This window comes from Callorhinus ursinus, unplaced genomic scaffold (genome assembly GCF_003265705.2).
Source record: "Callorhinus ursinus isolate GAN/ISIS: 27379988/994484 unplaced genomic scaffold, GSC_fseal_2.0 scaffold83, whole genome shotgun sequence".
Lineage (NCBI taxonomy): Eukaryota > Metazoa > Chordata > Mammalia > Carnivora > Otariidae > Callorhinus > Callorhinus ursinus.
In genome coordinates, this window is record NW_027397145.1 from 1,352,853 (window position 1) to 1,376,570 (window position 23,718).

The following is a 23,718-nucleotide window of genomic DNA, read 5'->3' on the forward strand; positions in this document are numbered from 1 at the left end:
AAGAAAGAAAGAAAAAAGAAAAGAGTTGCTCAGGCCAAGTCCCAGGCTGAGTAGTGGCAGGGCTGGGAGGGGACTCAGATTCTGGGGGTGGGGGCAGGTTGTTGCTGAAGAAATAGGGGTGCTCCAGGCAGGCACTGACCCTTCCAACATCCATGAGCTGTACTGAAGCCTGGCCCCCTACATTCCATTACTTGGTTCCTACCAGCCGGAGGCCCCTCCTCCCTGGCCTTCGCCCCAGGAGAGAACCCCTCGTCTTCGGGAAGAGAGCCAGGGCCCAAGGAACCCACTGCGCTGTCAGTAGTATTGGGTGTGGAAATGGGAGCATGTGACACGGACCTGTGTGGCTCTGTGTTAATATGGAGGAATTTAGACACACTCTGTAGCACAGTCTGGGTGTTGTAGGTCCGTTTGTTTGTGCATCTGAAACCATGTGCAACGTAGCTGCCCACATCTCTATGTGGATGGCATGTGGTTTGGGTTGAATTGAATGTCCATGGCACTGTGCACATAAGTGTAAGGTGTGGGGCTCAGCCCCCTGGGGAGTACTGGGGTGGAGAGGGGCGGGGAGGCAAGTGCTAAGGAGCAGTTCCGAAGCTTCAAACTGGTCAGACAACTTTGGGACACCCCAGAGCAGGAGCCAAGGAAGTAGAGCAGGAGACAGGCTGACAGGAGACGAGCTGGAGGCTGGACAGGAGGACGGACCCACGGCTGTAGCATGAAGCTGCTGTCCAGCTGGAGAGCCTGGCTGCCTGTGGGCCCTTGGAGCAGGGCCTGGCCGTGGGCCCAACAACCGAGAAGTAGGTGGGTCCTGGGGGGCTGGGCCTGGGGCAGCACAGAGGGGAGCAGAACCAGGAACCTTAGGCCCAATCCTCACCAGCTAAGGAGCCCCAGCTCCTCGGACCCTCCCCAGGCCCCTTCAGCCAGCTCCGGGCCCCATGGCCAGGCCAGAGGGCCTGCCAGGAGGAGAAGACAGGCCTGAGTCCAGGGCAGGCTTCAGCGGCCATGGGACAGGCACTCAGGTCCCTGTGCTTAGAAAATTTGGTTTGATCTGGTTTAATACTCTGCTGTTGCTGTATCAAAATTCATAATACTAAACCAAAAAAAAAAAATTCGTAATACTTTTGGAATGGGGACCCCGAATTTTCACAGGGCACTGGGTCCTGCAGATTATGCAGCCAGTCCTAACAGAGGTGGGGGGTGAGATCGTTGTCCCGACACAGGGAACAGGCAAGGCTGGGCCAACCTGGGCAGCTTCTCCTGCAGCGGTCCCTCTGTTTTGTGCCTCTGTGACGCTGAGGGTATGTGGCCGTGTGGGAAAGGCAGCCCTTTATTGAACCTGATGGCTGATTTATAGCATGCACTCAGGAGTTCAGGCTAACCTGAGTTTTTGGAATGATGTTCTAAAATTTTGCTACCTATGTGGCCTCGGTCAGATCACATCTCCTAGATCTGTTTCCTCAGCAGTAAAAGAGGTTACCACCGCCTAAGGCCTGGGGTTAAACACAGGAATACATAGCAGTTGCTGGGCATGCCGTCATTCCTCATTAAGGAGAGTGACTTTGATGAGGATAATGATTAACTTGTTATTAAAAAGTGGGGAAGAGTCTCATTCAGAGCGTGACCTATTAAGGGCCACTGCCATTCTCTTCCCTGTCAGCCAGGGCTTGGGGTCTATCGTCACCCCCACCCTGGCCCTCTCTTGGAAACAAGATCAGGTCCCATGCCCAGGCTCAGGTGCAGGCAGGGAAGGGCGCATGCTCGGGAGGGAAATGTGACCGAGGCTTGGGTGGCCTTTACCACTCGGGCCGGAGTTAATACGTTACCTCTGCCCAGGTCTGCCTTTCGCAATCAGAGCTGCGGACCTGGTTACAGATTTACTTCGAACAATGTCTGATGTGTGGACTAAAGTCCCCTTGGCCTTCGTAAAGCCATCCCCTCTTTTCCTCAGGAAGCGCTCACACCTGTGCCCCAACGATGAGGGCCCAGGAGAACCTGGAGGGCCGGACACAGGTGCTGGGGAATGGGTGGGAGCTGGGTGGGGGCAGGGTTGGGTGGGGGCTAGAGGGCCTGCTCATGTCTTCCCCCTGGGAAGGCAGAGACGCAAGTTCTAATGAACTTGATTGACAGTGACTATCCCAGGCTGAAAGTAGCGATTGGGGGATGGGGTGTAGGTGGCAGAGGGGGTGCAGTTGTCAGCTTTGGGACTGGCTGACTCCAGCTTGAGGGTCAGCAGGGACCACCTACCCCACCCCCAGGGCAACCCCAAGGAACTCCAAGTGTAAAGGGTAGGAGCAGAGTGTGCCCAAGAGGGCCTGTCCACGGACCTCAGCCCTCTTGGCTCCCTCTCCTGTCGCCCCCTGGGGCCTTCTGACTTAGGGGCCCATCCTCTGGGCCGGAATGCCCCGGTCCCAAGGCCTCCAGGAGCCAGCACAGAGGACTCATCCCTGCACAAAAGAATGTGAGGAGGGAGCCAGGGGTGGCCAGACTGAGAGACAGCTAGGTGGATGAACCGAGAGGGAGGGTGGGGGCTGGAACGCTGTTCTGAGGATCTGACAGGCCACTCAGGCCGTCGGATTGATTCTGGGGCAGAATGCGCTTGGCTAGTGCCCATCACTCCACCCTGAGTTACTTCTCTCTGCTGCCCTAGCAGCAGTCCCTGGGCTCCGCAGGGAACTCCACGAGGGATCCCACGGTGTCCCTGCCCAGAGAGCCCAAGTTTGACATGTTGTACAAGATTGAGGATGTGCCACCCTGGTACCTGTGTGTTCTGCTGGGCTTCCAGGTGGGTTTCCCTGCAGGGCCCCCCCGCCCCCACTCTGCATGCTCCCCAGGATCCCAGCCCCCTTCCTAGCCAACAAGTTTATCTTGGGTAACAGGAAGAGAAACCTAAGGTCAACAACAGTGACTGTCACGGAGCCGGGGTGGGAGGGGGTGTCTGATGGGGCCCGAGAGAAGATTATCCCCCGGGAATATGTGTCACCTGCCAGGCAGAATGTCAGTCACAGGGAGAGGACCCACTCCACAGAAGCCACAGGAAGAACTTGGGGGCAGATTAGTACCCCGAAGAGAGAGGCGAACGGTAGCTCTCTGGGACTCCCTTGTGTGACTATCAGGCCTGGGTGAGCACCCTGCCAGGGGCAGCACGGGTTCAGGCCCCCTGAGACAGGCATGAGGATCGTTAGGGTGTCCCTGTTTGCCTGTGAGCCGCCTCACGCCCTCCCCCCCACCCCCTAGCATTACTTGACATGCTTCAGTGGCACCATCGCTGTGCCCTTCCTTCTGGCTGAGGCGCTGTGTGTGGGCCGGGACCAGCACATGGTCAGCCAGCTCATCGGTACCATCTTCACCTGCGTGGGCATCACCACCCTCATCCAGACCACACTGGGAATCCGGTGAGCCGCCTGCCCCCACCTGTGATCCACACCACAGGACCAGGTGGTTTCTCTGAGGGCTCTTTTGGTGGAGGGGGGGGAGCTGCTCTCTGCCCCCACCTGCTACTCCTACTCCCAAGCCAGCCTTAGAGCCAGGCAGCTGGGATCCTACCTTGGGCCCCTGAGGCTCCCCAAAGACAAGGAGTCGGTGGGTTTAAGGGAATGTACCCTTAGCTGGGCTCTCCCCCTGTGAGGCCCTACTCTGGGTAATCTGGACCACTCACTCCCAGCTTTTAAGCTCTGTGTGAGCTTCTTCAACGGCCTATCCTCCTGGGGGCCCCCTGCCCCCGAGCGCACAGCTCAAGGCTTGGGTGGCCAAAAAACGGTTGTGTGGTAGGAGGATGGAGGAAGGTTGTGAGTGGAGCTTGGATGCAAGAACTGAGCTGTCTACTTCCTTGCACGGGGCTCCTCACAGTGCAGGAGCTGGGGCTGAGACGGAAAGGGGGGAAGGCTGTGAGCCTGGGACTCCATTTGTTTTCTTCCTTGGGCCCCCAAAATTAATGGAGTCCTGCCTGGGGCCGCAGTGACTTCTCTTAGCTCTGCCCTGTCCCTTGTCCCTGTGTCTCTGCCTCTGGGTGTGATTCTGTCTCCTTCTCTCGGTGCCCCGTCTCCATCTCTCCTGTCTCTGTGTCCCTGCCCACCCCTGACCCCACCCCTGCCACTCTGTGCCTCTTCTTCCAGGCTGCCGCTGTTCCAGGCCAGCGCCTTTGCATTTCTGGTCCCAGCCAAAGCCATCCTGGCCCTGGAGAGATGGAAATGCCCCCCAGAAGGTGGGCACACTTCTGGGGGCTGTGCTGAAGAGGGGAGGCCCAGGAGCCTGGAAGTCTGGACAACTGTCCCAAGTCCAGACATTGGGGTGCTTTCATGGCAGCATCTTCTCTTCTTCTCTGTCTCTGTTCCCTGGCCATATGTGTGTCCCTGTCTCTGCTCCCAGAGGAGATCTACGGTAACTGGAGTCTTCCCCTGAACACCTCTCATATCTGGCACCCACGGATACGAGAGGTGGGTTTGCACCTGGGGTAGAAGAAACCTGGACCTGAGGAGGGGGCTAGATGGGAGGGGAGCCACTGCTGAGTTGGGGGATTCAAGGAGGCAGTCCAGGAGCTTTTTTTTTTTTTTTTTTTTTTTTAATGCAGAGGTGATAGACTCTACATGGGGACTTAAAACTGATCTTTGCTTTTCTAGGTCCAGGGTGCAATCATGGTGTCCAGCACGGTAGAGGTGGTGATCGGGCTGATGGGGCTGCCTGGGGCCCTGCTCAGCTACATAGGACCTCTCACAGTCACCCCCACTGTCTCCCTCATTGGCCTCTCTGTCTTCCAAGCTGCTGGTGACCGAGCTGGCTCTCACTGGGGCATCTCAGCTTGGTGAGCAGGCACCAGGCCTGATGCTTGCCCAGCCTCTGCCCTTTCACCCCCTTCAGGTCCTGTTCCTATAGCCCAGCCTACCAGCCATCTTTCCTTTGTGCCTCTGCCCCCAGTTCCATTCTCCTGATCGTCCTCTTCTCCCAGTACCTGCGTAACTTCACCTTCCTGCTGCCTGTCTACCGCTGGGGCAAGGGCCTGACTCTCTTCCGCATCCAGATCTTCAAGATGTTTCCAGTGAGGAGCTGACAGGCGGCTGGGGCTGGGACTAGGGCAGGGGCTGGACCTGTGTCCAGGGCAAAGATTGGGGGCAGGTCCGGGACAGCAGAAGAGCTAGAGCCAGAGCACAGATAAGGTCCCAGTCAGGGGCTAGAGCAGGTATTGGGGCCCAGGCTTGAGTTCGGGCAGGGGTGAAGGCTGCAGCTGGGGTTGCGGTGGAGGCTAGGGCTGAGGTAGGGGCTGGTTAGCCTGGACCAAGACCTCTAGGGCCCTCAGTGCTCCCCTCACCCCACCCCACTTCAGATTGTGCTGGCCATCATGACCGTGTGGCTACTCTGCTATGTCCTGACCCTGACGAACGTGCTGCCCTCAGACCCCACAGCTTACGGCTTCCAGGCACGGACGGACGCACGAGGGGACATCATGGCTATTGCGCCCTGGATCCGCATCCCCTACCCCTGTGAGCCACCCCACCTGGCCTCCTCTGCCTCCAGCTGAGACCATCTACAAGGCCCCTGATGATACCAATCCCGCTGATGATATAACTGGCATTAGGTGTACATTTCTAGTGTGCCAGGCAGAGTGTTTTCCTCAAAGCCTCACTCCAGCTTCACGACTCCGAGTGATCCCAAATATGCTCCCACAAGTGTAGAGCTCCCGCCCCAGCTCGAGGTCCCTTCACCCCCCTCTCACCCCCACGAACTGCCTAGTCCCCTCCCTGGCCCACCCAGCGACACTGCATCCACGCTCCTATCACCCCGTGATCCAGGTCAGTGGGGCCTGCCCACGGTGACTGCGGCTGCTGTCCTGGGAATGTTCAGTGCCACACTGGCGGGCATCATTGAGTCCATCGGAGATTACTATGCTTGTGCCCGCCTGGCTGGCGCCCCACCCCCTCCAGTACATGCCATCAACAGGTATGGCCACCTGCCCTCTCCCGTATCGGATCTTCTCAAGGGCCACTCAGAAAGCAAATGTAGGGACAGGGTTGAGTCTCAAAGGTGTGGACTTGGACTGTCCAGACCTCGTTCTCCATACTTATGAAATGGGGATGCTCTCATCATTCAGTCTGAGTGTTTGAGTCGCTGAGATAATGAAGCCTAAGGGAAACTATGGTTGTTGACAGTCTTCAACGTGCCTGGCCCTCCATGTGCATTCTCTTATGCAATCTACTAAGGATTCTGTAAGACAAGTACCCTTATCCCCATTTTACAGATGAGGAAATTGAAGCCCAGGGTCGCCTAAGAGAATAAGTTCTGGGGCACTGGGACTAGCGCTTGGACGTGGGCTCTTGGCTCCCAGACCTACCTCTGGCCTGGAGTGGGGAGTACTACGGACAGATAGTTGCAGCTTGCACAGTCCCCAAGAAGGCGAGCAGCCCACTTAGGGTAAGGGGGGTACCCAAGCCAAGGCAGGGGCTGGATCAAGCCCCCAACTCGCCCTTTCCTTACAGGGGCATCTTCACCGAAGGCATCTGCTGCATTATCGCAGGGCTGTTGGGCACAGGCAACGGGTCCACCTCGTCCAGCCCCAACATTGGTGTTCTGGGGATTACCAAGGTGCCACAAGCCAGAGCTGCACAAAAGCCCCAACTCCATTCCTTGGGCAGCAGCCCCACCCCGTCTTTGAATGGGCCTACCCTGCAAGAAGCCTGGGCTCTTTTGTGCTCGCTTTCTTAACAGGCCCCCCCCCCTGCTGCCCAGCTCTGCTCCCAGGGCCTAACCCCGCCCCCCGGCTCCCCTGCAGGTAGGCAGCCGGCGCGTGGTGCAGTATGGTGCGGGAATCATGCTAGTGTTGGGCACCATTGGCAAGTTCACCGCCCTTTTTGCTTCGCTCCCTGACCCCATATTGGGGGGCATGTTCTGCACCCTTTTCGGTGAGTGCCGCGTGCGGGCCGGGGGGATCTCCACGCGGTCTGGGAGTGGTGGAGCCCGCCCTGCCCATGCGGCAGCTCCAGCGGTTAACCCTGCACTCTCAGGCATGATTACGGCTGTGGGGCTGTCCAACTTGCAGTTCGTGGACATGAACTCCTCCCGCAACCTGTTCGTGCTCGGATTTTCCATGTTCTTTGGGCTCACGCTGCCCAATTACCTGGAGTCCAACCCTGGCGCCATCAACACAGGTACCTCCGCTAATCTGAATGTCCGGGGGTGGGAGATGCGTGGTGGGCTCTGGGCACGGCTCCCTCCCTCAAAGGCACCCTACGACTGAGCCACAAATCCTGCCCAACTTTGGGTGTGAAGCAGCTGAGAAGCGAATTAGCAGCTGTCCTTGACGGAGACACTTTTTATGGACAGGCGTGGAGCTTTACATGTGCTCATTTAACATGCACAACAGCGTCCAGAGACAGATACTACTGTCCTCTCTAGAGGAGGAAAGTGAGGCTCAGGGAAGTTAAATGATGTGTCCTAAGACAACAAAACTGGGATTATAGGTGTGAACGTTGGGATTTGTACTGTTTCATCACCATGCCTGCTCAAAGAAGTCAACAAACTGCACAAGTGGGAACAAAGTCCCTGGGCTCTGTCTCCAGACCACGCCAAGATGCCCATTGTCCCTTGGCCTATTCCACAGGCGTTCCTGAAGTGGACCAGATTCTGACAGTGCTGCTGACTACAGAGATGTTCGTGGGTGGGTGCCTCGCTTTCATACTGGACAACACAGTGCCAGGTATGGGTCAGCCCCAGGAGGGGCACACAGGACTAAGCTGGGCTCATCTGCACTCCGACAGACGGCCCCTCAACCAGAAGTGCGGCCAGCACCCAGGCAATGCAGGCCCTGCAAGGAGGAGCAGGGGCACGGGCTGGCGGAGTGCCCACTGGCTGGAGGGAGAGACACTGGTGGGACAGAGGCAGAGACATGCCCTATAGGGCTTGAAGAGGGTGGGGGTCTAGGGGAGTCTTTCCCGGGCCCTGTGGGTGGTTTCCTCTCCATTTCCTGATAGCCACCAATTGGAAGGGTGCCTTTGGGAGCCTTTGCTTTCTTCCATTAGGACAGATACAAATGAAGCAGTAGTTTGGGTGGCAAAACCCACTCCAAATATGCCAGCAACCTGTCACACTTGACTACTAGGAGAGCCCCTAACATTCTCTTTGGAATTGGGGCTTTTTGCAGGGATTGTGGAGGATACTTAGCGTGGGCCCAAGAACCCTCCTGGCCCACGTTCAGGTGCCCTGTAAAATATAAAAACTAAATGCCACCAGTTGTATTAACGAGTAACAAGCAGAGTTAACATTTACCAAACATTTACTGTGGGTCTGGAATGAAACTTTAGGTCTCGCCTAATTCTCAAAAACTATCCTGTTAGGCAGAGACTGTCAATACCATTTCACAAGGAAACAGAATTAGAGAGGTTAAGTGACTCACCGAAGTTCACATTTGCAGATTTGAAAGGTTGCAAATCTGAGATTTTAATGAAGTCCAACAGATGCAGTCTACGGCTTGTCTCAGCCACTGCACCATACTGCCACTGTTGGAGGGTTTCAGGGGACCTGGAAGATCAGGGAAAGCTCTGTGGGGGCAGAGGTTAAAGACTGCATCAGTCCAGGGAGAGGAGGGATGGGAGTACCAGGATGATGGCCCTTCATTCCCCACCACTTACCAGCCTAAACACAGCTGCAGGGCTGGAGCATGGGCAGGAAGGGCCTAGGTACCAGGGCCTTTTTTTTTTTTTTTTTTTTTTTATGTATTTGAGAGAAAGAGACACAGCGAGAGAGGGAACACAAGCAGGGGGAGTGGGAGAGGGAGAAGTAGGCTTCCCACAGAGCAGGGAGCGCGATGCGGGGCTCGATCCCAGGACCCTGGGTTCATGACCTCAGCTGAAGGCAGATGCTTAACAACTGAGCCACCCAGGCACCCCACTAGGGCCCTTTTAGGGATTTTAGCATAAGATGATGTGATAACTCTTGGTAGCAGCTACCCCATGGACTAAAGGGAGGTACCTGCCATTCCCCATTGAGAGGAAGCCAGGTTGTGGACCAGAGACAAGGAAGTGGCAGTCTCAGTGCTCAGGGAATCTAGGAAGATGGAAGGCATCAGGTGGACAGCTGTATACAGAGGGGCTTCTTTGTGATCTAGATAGCTGGATTAAGCTACCCAGATGTTAAGAGCCTTAGACTGCCTTACTGAGTTCTTCACATCTCCACCCTTCAACGCAACAGCCTATCAGCAACCATCTCTGCCAAGGATCATCACATATGTTGTACCACATAACCTTCAGTGGTCCTTCAATGTGCATGGATGAGGAATCTGAAGCTCAGAGCGGTCAAGTAACTTGCCTAAGGTCACCCAACCTGAATTCACAGCCAGGTCTGGCTAAATCAGAAGCCAGTCCTTAATCACAGAATCACACACTTTCTTCTGTGTGATGGGCATTTTGCTGATGGGCCGCTTTGCTTTTGCTCTTTCCCCATCTACAGCCCAAACTTAAGAAAAATTACTCCTAGGAAAGGTAGGATGTGTGTTACAACTGTCTTTTGTAGGAGGGTTGAAAACAAATCACAATATTCTTATATTTTAACCAGAGAAAAACAAAACCACTCAGTTTCTATTTTTGTGACTTTTGGATCACAAATTACTTCAGTAAATGCTAGTGGGGGCTAGTGGAAACCTCTTTTCACTAGATTTACACTCCAACGATCTTCTTTCACCACAGCCCTCTTGTGAAAACCCCAGACCTCATGCACCCCTCCCCCACCTGAGGGAGCATTCCCTTAGATGTAAATAATCTTTTGTGTATCCACACTACCAACAAAGATTTTACTTGGCTTGACTTTCTGAGGTTTGTGTTATAAAAATGAGTTTATTTTCCAAATATGGAATCCTAATATTGAATATTAATACTGATTAATAGTGTTTCTAAATAGCCCTCCCTGCCCCCAAATGCAGACTGGGCACTGTTGGTCCTCATCAGCTTAGCACATGCTAGACACATACTAAAGATGTAAGTTGACAATTACTTAACCTTTCTGTTTCTTCATCATAAAAATGTGTATGTTAGTGCCTATATGCCTTCCACAGGTATGTTTTGAAGAAATGAGATAATGAAATTAAAGCACTTAGCACAGAGACTGGCACACTACAGATACACAATAGATACTAATTACAACCAGTATTAGGGTTTCCTAGAGCTCTGGCCAAGTTAAAATCCAAGAAATCATGGATTCAGTAACCTTTCAGTCCCAGAAAATACTTGAGAATGAAGACAATGGATTCCAGAAATCTGTCTCAGGACTAAGTTATGGAGGTATGGACGGGAGGTAGGGGAGGGCTGCTGGTCTTGATAAGCTCACTGTCCTATTTCAGGGAGCCCAGAGGAACGAGGTCTGATACAGTGGAAAGCTGGGGCCCATGCCAACAGCGAGATGTCTACCAGTCTCAAGAGCTATGACTTCCCCATTGGGATGAGCATGGTAAAAAGGATTGCCTTTCTGAAATACATTCCTATCTGCCCCGTCTTCAAAGGATTTTCTTCAAGGTCGAAAACCCAGCTTCCAGTTCCAGAAGACACTCCAGAAAATATACAAACTGGATCTGCATGCACCAAAGTCTGAAAAATTACTCCTAGGAAAGGTAGGACGTGTGTTAAGACTGCCTTTTGTAGGAGGGTTGAAAAAAAAAATCACAATATTCTTATATTTTAACCAAAGAAAAACAAAACCACTCAGTTTCTATTTTTGTGACCTATTTGATTGTCTTCAAGGGAAAGGAAGACTGGGTAAAAAGTTAAAGTATGGATTTTGAGTGGAATTCCTTAGCTATTTCATAATGAGAATAGAACTTTCCAACTGGTGTGGGTCACTAGGAGGTTACAAGTATGCTGACATATTGACCCCTTCAGCCTTCTGAGTAGGCAGGAAATGGGTCAACCGTAGCCCATGAGCCATAAACCCTAGCCACAGGTAGCCCCATCAGTGTACTCCAATATGCTAAAAAAACACCAAAAACCCCACAACACTTTATGACATGAAATAGGTTAATACACTGCACAAGAATAGGAAAATTTCTCTCACATATGCTGCCTTGTTTCAGTAGTGATAACATAAAAATCCCTAAAATCAACACAGGATGACTTCAATTACCCTAAAACTATGCTGCATAGGCCTGATGGGATGATCTGTTCAAAGGGCTTCAAAATGGAATAGCTGATGCTCTGAAACTTTCCATCTCTACCTGTAATGTGGATACCTGACTCTCCAGTTAAACAGCTAAGTAGTTTTAATATGTGGTTTCCCTGACAATCAAGAAAAGTTCCAACAAAATGAGAGCTAAGCCTAGAACACTCCTCTCTCAGTAAAACAATTACTTAAACAGAATTTTCTATGTGCCAGGGGCTCTCTTAAGTGCTTGATGTGTATTAATCACACAATCCTGAGACAGACAGTTATTACTGCCATTTTATTTTGATTTTTGATTTTTTAAAATAAATTTTTTAAAGATTTTATTTATTTGAGAGAGGACAAGCAGGGGGAGGGGCAGAGGGAGAAGCAGACTCCCCACTGAGCAGGGAGCCTGATGCGGGGCTCAATCCCAGGACCCCGAGATCATGACCTGAACCAAAGGCAGATGCCTAACCAACCGAGCCACCCAGGTGCCTCTTTATTTTTTTTAGTAATCTCTACACCCTGAGCATGGGGCTCAAACTCACAAACAACTCTTAAGATCAAGAGTCACATGCTCTTCCAAATGAGCCAGCCAGGTGCCCCTGTTAATACTACCATTTTAAACAGGTGGAAACTAAGGCACAGAAAAGTTAAGTGACTTGTCCATGATCACTGGATTCACATCCAGGAAGTCTGGCTAGTCTTTGCTCTTAATCATTAGGTTACAATGCCTCTCTAATTCAAGTTTATAATCTCCAGTTACATTGCACTATGGTAATTTGGCAGTATGTGGAAATGACCCATTTGCCCCATCTGAGCTTGAGAGAGAGAGGATCTGTAAGCCTCATACATCTGTCAGCCTGCTGTGCCACTTGTGGTACTTAGCTGTTAAAGACTGAGGGGACTGGCTGTATCATGGCTCCAAAAAGAAAGAGCCAGGGGCGCCTGGGTGGCTCAGTCGTTAAGCGTCTGCCTTTGGCTCAGGTCATGGTCCCACGGTCCTGGGATCGAGCCCCGCATCAGGCTCCCTGCTCCGCAGGAAGGCTGCCTTCCCTCTCCCACTCCCCCTGCTTGTGTTCCCTCTCTCGCTGTGTCTCTGTCAAATAAATAAATAAAATCTTAAAAAAAAAGAAAGTCTGGGGCGCCTGGGTGGCTCAGTCGGTTAAGCGTCTGCCTTCGGCTCAGGTCATGATCCTGGAGTCCTGGGATTGAGCCCCACATTGGGCTCACTGCTCAGCGGGGGGCCTGCTTCTCCCTCTCCCTCTGCCGCTCCCCCAGCTTGTACTCTCTCCCTCTCAAATAAATGAAATCTTTAAAAAAAAAAAAAAAGAAAAAGTCAAGTAGGATTATCTCTGCTTCTCTTAAAGATCTGCTTGTGTTCCCTCTCTCACTGTGTCTGTCAAATAAATAAAATCTTAAAAAAAAAAAAAAGGCTTAAAGATCTACCTATTTTGGGTTGCCCTGGCTGGCTCTGTCAGAACATGCAACTCCTGATCTCAGGGTCGTCAGTTTGAGCCCATGGGGATCAAGAGTCGCATGCTCTACTGACTGAGCTAGCCAGGCACCCCAAGATTACCAAAAACAACAACAAAAAACCTGTTTATTGTCTTTTAATGGAGCTATTAAAAAACACTGGGGCACCTGGGCACACCAAAGGACCATCCCCCAACCCCCACCCCTGGAGAATGTGAGCCAGAACAGACAACATGGCCTTTTTAATTCTGAGCCCAACAAACTCAAGAAAAGCAGAGGGCATTATCAACAACTGAGTAGGGCCATGAGGCAGAACCGTATGTAGAACCAGAGAATTGCTATATGGTTGACAGCCTATCCCAAAATAAAGATTAGCCACGAACATATTATAAATAAGCTCGTGAGGGGAAAATAGAGATGGTCCAGGTGAATCAAAATAGCAAACCATTCCAATCAGACCAGCAATGGCTTGTCAAGGGCAGAAGCCAAAAGGGATTATACTAGAGTAAGGTTACCATTATACTGGTCAGCCAAAAAGTTTCTTAACATGGATATCTACAACTGCCCTGACACTGACTGCTGCCTGAGGCAATCAAGGTGGGTTACAGAAGGGGATACAGGGTTTATTTTACTGCTGTATTCTGGACAGATACATGCACAATGACATACTTGACACTATGGAATCTAATAAAGCCTGCTCTCAGCAAATCTTGCCAGCAGGGTTGTCCTGAAGTACTGAGCCCACACTAAAGTGAGTATCAATCACCACAGGAGAGTCTGCATTCCAGCACCAATAAACACAAGCCATCAGCTCAGTTCTACTATTATTTATTTTTTTAAATATTTTTGAAAAAATATAATTTTTTTACAATATTTTCAACTTAAACACTATTCACACTGAACACGTATGGCAGCTTAACCTACCCAAGTATGAAGTTTAAGAAGCCAAAACTGTTCTAGCTTTGTTAAAAGAAAAGTTGTGCTGTAGACTATTGTAGTGATGGTTAACAAAGCAAGGAAAAGCACCACTCAAATCATGTTACCATTACTTTGTTCAGTTGGATTATGGTGGGTCAAATGTTGCACTTCACATAGGCATAGCTATGACGCAGTGACTCCTTGGAATAAGATGCAATTCTCAAATTACATACTTCCTCAGGTGTAACATTAGAAGAATTCACTATTTCTTCCGTGATAAAATACCATCGAAGTCAGGACTAGTTCTCATCTGATTACTACCTTATAACCTCAGTAAACCAAAGATATACTTGTCTATAAAGAATTATTTCAAATTAACAAGGCCTTCTTCAGAAAAAGCAGATCCTTTTTGATAGTAACAAAGGCAAAAAATATGCCTAACAACTAGACCTTAATTTAAATATACTCATTTTTTTAAAGTTTAGACGTTAACAAGCGTTCGCTAACCCTAAGGGACTAGTTTAGCCTCAAAAAAGACAATTCACTAAGATTTAGAGGTCATTTTAATTTGGTGCTTTGTCACAACTTGACTGGTGCTTCTTTCCTCGCTGTCTTCACATCAAGCCATGGGGCCAATTCTATTTTCAGTAAATGTTTGACAGCTTATTACTTAATAACAGTCTCAGCACTTTTATTAAGCATGCAAGACTAACAAAACTTTGGCAATGCATAAGTGTAACACAGTGACAAGAGAGAGCTTTTACAATTAAGTCTTCTAATACTGCCTTCACAGTGTGGAAATTGTGCTACATCCACCAAAAGAGGGCCCCGTCTACTCAAATATTTTAGTACTTCACCCCAGGAACAAACTCCTTTGCATTTGGATTCAGATTGCTCTTGACCTGGAAAATAAGTACATAAAAAAGCAAGTTCATTAACAGATGGCTTCAGATACTCAGAAGCATTCAACCCAGATCCACATGCAAAAATATCTTCCAAAAAATATAAAACAAAAGAACTGAGATTGTAAGGTTAAACTTAACCCCAAAAATCTATCTATAGCAGGGAAAGAAGGAACCAGATATAAACTATTTATTTATATGAAAACTTATCACCTTCTAAAGAGAAAGTAGGAATTGCAATTAAATTTGCTGAAGTGTAACCAGACCCACTAACTTCACACAAACTAAAAAGGTGTCATAGAATACGGAATTCTGTTAACTATGATATTTTATTTTAACTGTTCCATACTATGCAAACATATTAAACAAGTGTTGAAATGATGATTAAAGGGGATTGAGAAACTGTTTATGGATTAATTTTGCTCATGATCCTCACTGAAAATATGGAGTTATCTTTCTAAAATTGCTGTATTCTGATTCTCCCACAGGAAGCAAGGTTTATAACAGGAAAAGAAAACTACATGGGGAATCTGAAGAACTAAGATGAAATTTCGGCTCTGCCCCTAACTTCCTATGAAAGCCTGGATAAGTCACTCTCTCTGGGACTCTTTTTTTGCCTAAGTTAGGGGAAGAATGGGCCAAAGTCTCTAAGAGCCATTATTCTATACCTCTAAATCTTTATTTTCCTAGGCAGACATGTCAGCATATTGAGAATAGCTGGAAATTTGCCTCCACCACAGTTGATAAAAGATGAAAAGAAATCAAGATGTATTCCAGGCCCTGAAATGTAGGAATGCTGAGAGGCTTTTAGATAGAATCTGAACCCCCTATATATCACTTACTTCAAAACCAAAGTATATTAAATAACATGTTGGAGCAATAATTTAATTTTAGTTTCATAATTTACACACAACCATTTCCTTGGACAGGACATAGTCTCACTTCTCTTAAGGGAATTATATCTAAACTTTAAAAATGTGAGGTTTAAATAAAAAAAGTGTTCTTGAATGTGTAATCTTTTGCCAGCTACAAAAGAATGAGAAGGAATTAACAATCTTAAATAGACCAAGTCAAGTTGAACAAACCAGTTTCTAGGCAATAATACTAGGTCCACATTAAAGTTATACATTATGACCAGCAAAGGACTTTACTCATCAGAGCAACCAGGGTTATTTGTGGAATGACTAACGTAGCCATAAGCAAGCATATCTCAACAGACTATTCATATCACACATCTGCTCAATTGGGTTACTGTCATTTACTGCAACAAGTCTATACTACAATGTCAATTTCTATGTTCTCCATACAGCCCTTTAGAAGAGTGGCTCCCAAATGCCTGATGGGGCAGGCTGCCAGTATGCCCTAGCAGTGCTTTTTAAACATTAACATGCCTAGACAACTGATTCTGCAAGTCTGGGATGTAGCTGAGGGACTTTTGTTTTCAGTGCTTCACAGGTAATTATGATGTATCGCCAGGGTAGGAAATCACTGCACAGTGAAAAGAAGACAACTGCAAAAAATACTTCAGAGTCTAGGAGTAAATTCCAGAGAACTATCTTGTAAAAGCAATTAGAGATTGTCAATATGGTCAGAAAGGTCAACATTAGGACTTCAATCATTTTATCTTAATTTTAGCAAACAACTCATCAGGTTCTACCCTAGTACTAATGCTTATTTATCATAATTCCTAAAAAACCTTTTACTGCAAATATACCATCCCCAGCAACAAGACATGGAGAATAGCTAAAAATGCAAACAGGTTTGTGTTCCTTTTCTGCCAAGAGCTTGTAAAAGTCCCTATTAAATCCCAGTTCCAAACGGGAGTTAGGGTAACTAAATCTTGGGTCAGAAAAAAAAAATCCAAATTTTCACCTTTCAGATAAAATTTTGAAATTTTTGCCAAATGTTTAAGGCAAAATTAAAGAGCAAAACCTCTTCATCAAGCTACTTTTTGTATAGGCAAGTCACATGGACATACTGTATACTTCTCTTGGATTAATGCTTTAAGTCATCTACATATCCTAGGGCAACACAGTTATTAAAACTAAAAGCAGTGGCAAGAAGTCTGTTAGTCTGAGACTAGCCCCAGAGTGTTGCCAGAAGTCACTCCATGTCATAAGTGAGGAGACCAGAAGGCCCCTGCTTCCATAGTAAGAAGCAGTACAATTTCTGAAGGGGAAGAAATGTAGAACTCTTCTTAAACAGATGACTGCTGGCTTTTCCGCTTACGGGCAAGATGAGCTAGTTTTTAAAAAGATGAAAAATAACTTTACCACAAGATCTTCCAGAGAAGAGCCATCACTGATAACAAGGTCATTAAATTGGTCTTGGATTTGGTCCATAGTTTGTGGGAGATCTCGAGCTGGAATAAACCACTCATGTTCTTCTTCTTCCTCCAGCATTTCTTGGAAGCAGCGTTCAATAAATTCTTCTTCCCATAACTCCTCTTCTATCTGGATTTATAGTATATAAAGGGTAATTTATAGCACATTTGGTAAGACATCACTAGGAACAGCTTAAAATATTTTGTATTAAAGCACTTAAAACCACCATATTGTAACCTCCTCTGCTTCTCTGCCAAGAAAAAGAAACATATACCGTAAGACTAGGGAAGATCTGTTTAGGGTTTTGTGGTCTTTGTCTTAGCAGAATATTCTTTTTTCCACTGAGGGTGGTGGGGAAGTAATAAATAAAGGAATGTTTTCATTGAGGAATTTGTCAGAATTACCTGTGATATTTTAAAACTACACAAACCCTAAAACCACCCAAAAATGATTAAAATTCTGTAGAGGGTAGGGCTGGGGCATGGTTAATTAAAAGCAAACCAAAAACAGCCCAAACGATTCTCACTGAAATAAGACTACACTTTTTTTACTCTTGACTATCCATCACTAGATATGGTGAAATCAAGCTGGCTAGTGATTACCAAAGCCATGATCAGGGAGGAACTATACACAAGATGAAACAGATGTCAGAAATATGGGAATAAAAGACAACATTCATCAATGTATGAACATTCTCTAAGGATAATACTGGTGTCAAGTTTTCAGGCTTATCAAATTAAGAACCTCAGGTGAAAAAACAGCACAGTTCTGTACCCTAGTACCCATGCCTGTCTGCTCCTAATTTATATTCTCTTAAGAGCAATCTGATTGATGCAAGCAGTAGTTCCCAAACCTAACTGCACACACTGGAACCCCATCTGGGAGATTTTTTTTTTTTACGGTTTTATTTTTAATTAATCTCTACACCCAACATGCGGCTTGAACTCACAAAACTGAGATCAAGAGTCACATACAACTGAACCAGGCAGGCGCACCCAATCTGGGAGCTTTTAAAAAACAAGTTTTCCAGGCTCCACCCTAGTCCTCCTAGATAAGACTATCTGGGGTGGGACCCTGCAAATTTCCCTAAGTTATTTCAGTGAGCAGATAAACCTGGTAGTACTCAGCATACAAATAAAATAGGAGTGGTAGCATATAAAATCCCTATATTTCACATATAAGGGACCAGATGAAAAACACATTACAGGGACAAGTACAATTATATTGAGGGCTGTAATAGGCTATGAGAAAAATCATGTTTGTATGCAAAACTAACTTGTCTGTTGAATTCCTCTTCATTTTCCATCCACATGTACTCTGCAAATGGATTGTCATCTTCATGAGAATGACCATTAATAATCACATCTTCATTGATGATGCTTGGGCTAGTACTGCTGCGACTTGGATCTTTCATGGTTGGCGTCAGTTGTCGTTTTTAACCTTCAAAGAAGAATAGTTAATTTTGTCAGTCAGTCCTTCAGTTCTTAATGAGCATCTATTACCACCAGGCATCAGGGTTAGGTACCAGATTCACGTGACATATTAATGCACATGATAAATCAAGCAATTGGGAAGTTTCAGTTTTTTTCTCAAATGATCTTAATGTTTAAGAAACAGCTGAGAACAGCCTAGATTCATCTAGTATTTTTTGGTAACAGTCAATGATGGTAATCAACTGCTTGAATGTAACTCCCAAATCATCTGATTTTTAGAATATTAGATATCCCTTGCTTTATAAAAGAAGCATGGTATGGAAGACTTAAGTCATCAAGTGACTTTATGAAAAGCAAATTCTACTTTTAAAAACTGGTGTTAAAAAGCCCAGAGACTGCAAATGAAAACAGACTTTTTTAAAGATTTTACTTATTTATTTGAAAGAGAGAGAGCATGAGGGTGAGGTTAGGGGCAGAGAGAGAGGAAGAGGCAGCCTCTCCACTAAGCAGGGAGCCTGACGCAGGGCTCGATCCCAGGACCCCGGGATCATGACCCAAGCCAAAGGCAGATGCCTAACTGACTCAGCCACCCAGGCGTCCCAAAAACACACTTTTAATAACCTCTTAGTACCTCAGTTCCAAGGTACAGAGTGCTCTGGATCTTTTCTTTTCTTTTTTTAATTTTTTTTAGGATTTATTTGAGAGAGAGAGAAGTGGGGGGAGAGGGGGTGAGGGAGAGAAAGAATCTCAAGCAGAATCTTTGCTGAACGTGGAACCTGATGCGGGGATCAATCTTACAACGCTGAGATCATGACATGAGCTGAAACCAAGAGTCGGAGACTTAACCAATTGAGCCTTCCTTTTATTATTCAGGATCTTTTGACTTCATAGCATACTCTCTACTTGCTTTATCTCTGGGTCCATGTCGAGTTACTCCATGTCTGGATGGTCCACTGTACAGTGAGTGTCAAGCATCTAAACTACGTAATATGCATGCTTTTAAATGAGATAGTATCTACAGACTGCTTTAAAAAAAATTTTAGAGAGTGAGAGAACATCATGAGCAGGGGGGAGGGGCAGAGGGAGAAGCAGACTCCCCACTGAGCAGGGAGCCTTTTGTGGGACACAATCCCAGGACCCTGGGATCATGACCTGAGCCAAAAGCAGACGCTTAACCGACTAAGCTACCCAGGCGCCCCTACAGACTGCTTTTAAGATTGTTTTATTACCTTCATAGTATGTAATAAACATCTTTCCGTGAAAGGCAATAGCAAGCCCCCACACAGCCACAAATGACTACCAGATTCCAACTAGCTCAAGCACCTAATCTTTTTTTAAATACTTTATTTATTTATTTGACAGAGACACAGTGAGAGAGGGAACACAAGCAGGGGGAGTGGGAGAGGGAAAGGAAGGCTTCCTGCTGAGAGGGAGCCCAATGCGGGGCTGGATCCCAGGACCCTGGGATCACGACGTGAGTCGAAGGCAGACGCTTAACGACTGAGCCACCCAGGCGCCCCGCACCTTATCTCTTCTTTCGTGAGTAAAAGCAGAGCAGTATCTGATACAGTAGTCTGGTTTCTTATACACTACTCAATAGGTGTAACATGATCTAACGCAGTTGATATATTGCTGGCTAAAAGTTTGAAGCATAAGGTTCAGATTCTACAATATTCTAATTTTTTTTTTTTACTTTATTTATTTGACAGAGAGAGACAGAGAGAGAGGGAACACAAGCAGGGGGAGTGGGAGAGGGAGAAGCAGGCCTCCCACCGAGCAGGGAGCCCGATGTAGGGCTCGATCCCAGGACCCTGGGATCCTGACCGGAGCTGAAGGCAGACACTTAACTACTGAGCCACCCAGGCGCCCCTATTCTACTAATTCTTTAAGTATGAAATTGCTAAATTGGGTTTACATGTAACAAGAGTCGCTTGCACATAAAATCAAACAGCAGTGTGACTAGCACCAAAGGGAGGAATCAGCACACCTAATATGAGGACAGTTTTCTTACTTTTATTTTTTTAAAGATTTTATTTATTTATTTGAGAGAGAGAATGAGATAGAGAGCATGAGAGGGGGGAGGGTCAGAGGGAGAAGCAGACTCCCCGCCGAGCAGGGAGCCCGATGTGGGTCTCGATCCCGGGACTCCAGGATCATGACCTGAGCCGAAGGCAGTCGCTTAACCAACTGAGCCACCCAGGCGCCCTATTATTATTTTTTAAATATTTTATTTATTTGACAGAGAGAGAGAGAGAACACAAGCAGGGGAAGTGACAGGCAAAGGGAGAAGCAGGCTTCCCACTGAGCAGGGAGCCCGATGCGGGGCTCAATCCCAGGACCCTGGGATCATGACCTGAGCCGAAGGTAGCCGCCTAACTGAGCCACCCAGGCGCCCCTATTACTTTTTTTTAAAGATTTTATTTATTTGACAGAGAGACACAGCGAGAGAGGGAACACAAGCAGGGGAAGTGGGAGAGGGAAAAGCAGGCCTCCCGCTGAGCAGGGAGCCCGATGTGGGGCTCAATCCCATTCATGACCTGAGCCAAAGGCAGATGCTTAATGACTGAGCCACCCATGCACCATGAGGATAGTTTTTTAAAATCTTTAAGGCCTGGGGCACCTGTGTGGCTCAGTTAAGCATTCGACTCTTGATTTCGGCTCCGGCAATGATCTCAGGGTCCTGATATCAAGCCCCACATCAGTCTCCGCGCTGGGCACGGAGCCTGCTTAAGGTTCTCTCTCCCCGCTTCTGCTCACCCCAGCCCCCACCCTCTCTCTAAAACAGAAGCAAAAATAAGTAACAACAAAACAAACTTCAGGCCTTCTTACTCCAAAGTTATCATAATCAAAACACTAAAACCTACTACAAATAGTTTTTTCCTTGGGTTTAAGGTTCAGGGAGTGCTGGCTCTATGTGTACTGCTGGTCCTTTAGATTTTTTTTTTTAAAGTAGGCTCCAGGGGCACCTGGGTAGCTCTGTCGTTAAGCGTCTGCCTCCGGCTCAGGTCATGATCCCAAGGTCCTGGGATCGAGCCCCGCATCAGGCTCCCTGCTCAGCGGGAAGCCTGCTTCTCCCTCTCCCACTCCCCCTGCTTGTTTTTCTGCTCTATCTCTCTGCCAAATAAATAAACAAAATCTTAAAAAAATATATAAAGTAGGCACCATGCCCAATGTGGGGCTCAAACTCACAACCCTGAGATCAAGGGTCGCATACTCTACTCACTGAGCCAACCAGGTGCCCCCTCCTTTAGATTCATTTTATGGACTTATACTTTTTTTTTTTAAAGTTTATTTTTTTATTAAGATTTTATTTATTTATTTTTTTAAAGACTTTATTTATTTGAGAGAGAGAATGAGAGATAGAAAGCACGAGAGGGAAGAGGGTCAGAGGGAGAAGCGATGTGGGACTCGATCCCAGGACTCCAGGATCATGACCTGAGCTGAAGGCAGTCGCTTAACCAACTGAGCCACCCCGGCGCCCCTTATGGACTTATCCTTAAGAGTATGTAAGTATAATAAAAACTCATACCGTTCATATAATGTGAATTTAGTCTCTCAAGCTGGGAGTGGGGGGAGGTTTCTAGCCTGACACACATATGTCTATTCTGAAATACTGAATACCACTTACAATACCATCATGGCAGTGACATTCTTAGTTAAGAGATCCTCAACTAGAAATTATTAAGAACTTCTGCCCTAGCTATTATTGTACACATATAAAAGAGAGACAGAGACAGAGTATGGGTAGAATGAAACATGACTTGGGTTAGGAAAAAGCACTACAAAAGCAGACAGGACAGAAAACAGACGATGGTATCCTTGTTATTTTTTATTTATCATTTATCTTGGATGAAATAAAACCCTTTTTTTGGATAACAAGTTCTGACTAAAGACCAATCAGTTCCTCTGAAGAAAATTACTCAATTCTCATATGTCAGGCATTACATTTTAGATTAAACTCAAATATGAAAAGCAGGGGTCAATTCTGTTTTACAACTGGATGTAACTTTGTTTACTCTGAATATGAGCTGATCATTATGTTCAAAGACACTGCGATTTATAACAGCTTTTGTTATTTTCCCAACATGTATCCTATCCCAATTTACACCCATTATATCCTCCCTTTCAGAAGACCACAATATTAACAAGTGGCTTACAGCTTTAGTTAAAAAAAAAAAAAGTTTAGCAGACTATGGGATATTCAGTATTTAAATGGAATTGAGTAGGTAAGTAGCAACCACATGTGTGAGACATGTCCATCTACAAATAAATCAAATTTGTTTTTAAATAAGCCTCAGTGACTGAAAGTACATCTACATATAAATACAATCTGTTTTTTTGAAGAAAAAATTTTTTCCATACAAGAGATGAACACAAGCTTCTATAAACAATGAAAAGTCTGCCTCGGCAAATTCTATAGTTTGAGAATCCCAGCGGACTCCCCTCCTTCTTTGTTTGATGCCAACTAGCAACAAAATCTAAACAGAGTTTAGCAAAAAAGGGCCCAATCCCTGTGTTTGACAAGGCTGTAAGTCAGCTTTTTGCTCATTATCATTTCATCAAACAAGCAGTGGCTTTGGTATAGATCCTAGTGAAAAAGTCTATAAAGGACCATAAATAAAATTATTTTGTCAAGCAATATTTGGGAAACAAATCACAATTGGAACCAAGAATAACGAACTGAAACCTGGACCAGTGTTAGACAACTGAGGGAAGGAACAACTGCTGACCAGATCACATTTCCAGCTACACAGCCAGCCAAGTGAAAGCCAGGGGGGTAAGGATCATTTACTCTCACAACTTTGATGGACCTACAATTACTGAACACAAGGTGTTCTAGTTCTAATGTAAGGCACGTATCGAATTTTAAATTTTCTTCTGACTTGTTCTTGACCCTTCTTGGACCACACTATACTTCATCCTGTGTTACGCTATTTTTTAAAAATTGGGTATAGGATCACCTAGTCAGCTCAGTCCGTGGAGCATATGACTTTTTTTTTTTTAAAGATTTATTTTAGAGAAAGAAAAGAACATGCGTGGGCAAGAGAGCACACGCACAGTGAGGAAGGGCAGAGGGAGAAGGAGAGAGTCTCAAATTCCACTCTAAGTCTGACATGGGGCTTGATCCCATGACCCTAAGATCACAACCTGAGCTGAAACCAAAGGTCGGACACTTAACCGACTGCACCATCCAGGCACCCCAAAGTATGTGACTCTTAATTTCGGGGTTGTGAGTTCAAGCCTCATGCTGGGTGTAATGCTTACTTAAAAAAAAAAAAAAATTGGGTATATAGTTCAAATACCATAAAATTTATCATTTTAAAGTGCTGGACTGGCATCTATTAAAAAGAGTTAAAGGCAAATGAAATAGCCAAAGCCACCTAGGGCAAGGAATAACAGTTGTGGCAAACAAAAGACAAAGCAAAAAGCCTGGGAGCAAAGCCTGGCGAAAGAAATCCTTTGGAAATAAGGACTCTGAAAAGCTCCTGTATATTCTGGGGAATCTAGAAGGCTATGGGCAGAAAAGAGCTGAGAATGCCCTACACTTTCATC

The 23,718-nt window shown here is 46.7% G+C and overlaps 2 protein-coding genes across 10 annotated transcripts in view; one reads left to right on the plus strand and one right to left on the minus strand.

The window, feature by feature from the left end:
- SLC23A1 (solute carrier family 23 member 1) overlaps positions 1-15,656 on the plus strand; it is a 16,563-nt gene extending 907 nt beyond the window's left edge. For 2 of the 9 annotated variants that reach the window (XM_025852183.2, XM_073887848.1), the window contains exons 2-16: positions 1,949-2,010; positions 2,648-2,782; positions 3,235-3,392; positions 4,113-4,201; positions 4,366-4,433; positions 4,617-4,798; positions 4,912-5,032; positions 5,318-5,474; positions 5,784-5,931; positions 6,468-6,573; positions 6,761-6,890; positions 6,993-7,136; positions 7,589-7,684; positions 10,319-10,585; positions 14,897-15,656. In XM_025852183.2, coding sequence (XP_025707968.1) covers positions 1,975-2,010; positions 2,648-2,782; positions 3,235-3,392; positions 4,113-4,201; positions 4,366-4,433; positions 4,617-4,798; positions 4,912-5,032; positions 5,318-5,474; positions 5,784-5,931; positions 6,468-6,573; positions 6,761-6,890; positions 6,993-7,136; positions 7,589-7,684; positions 10,319-10,566 — 1,818 coding nt within the window. In that variant the 5' untranslated portion in view covers positions 1,949-1,974 and the 3' untranslated portion in view covers positions 10,567-10,585; positions 14,897-15,656. Of the gene's footprint in view, positions 1-6; positions 802-1,948; positions 2,011-2,647; positions 2,783-3,234; positions 3,393-4,112; positions 4,202-4,365; positions 4,434-4,616; positions 4,799-4,911; positions 5,033-5,317; positions 5,475-5,783; positions 5,932-6,467; positions 6,574-6,760; positions 6,891-6,992; positions 7,137-7,588; positions 7,685-10,318; positions 10,586-14,896 lie in introns of those variants that run through there. The other 7 variants (XM_073887849.1, XM_073887850.1, XM_073887846.1 and 4 more) reach the window with 6 other exon arrangements.
- The window catches only part of PAIP2 (poly(A) binding protein interacting protein 2), a 21,767-nt gene continuing 11,449 nt past the window's right edge, over positions 13,401-23,718 (minus strand). Inside the window, exons 2-4 of the mRNA XM_025852182.2 lie at positions 18,009-18,172; positions 16,682-16,861; positions 13,401-14,408 (exon numbers count right to left, since the gene is read on the minus strand). Coding sequence (XP_025707967.1) covers positions 14,352-14,408; positions 16,682-16,861; positions 18,009-18,146 — 375 coding nt within the window. The 5' untranslated portion in view covers positions 18,147-18,172 and the 3' untranslated portion in view covers positions 13,401-14,351. The remainder of the gene's footprint in view (positions 14,409-16,681; positions 16,862-18,008; positions 18,173-23,718) is intronic.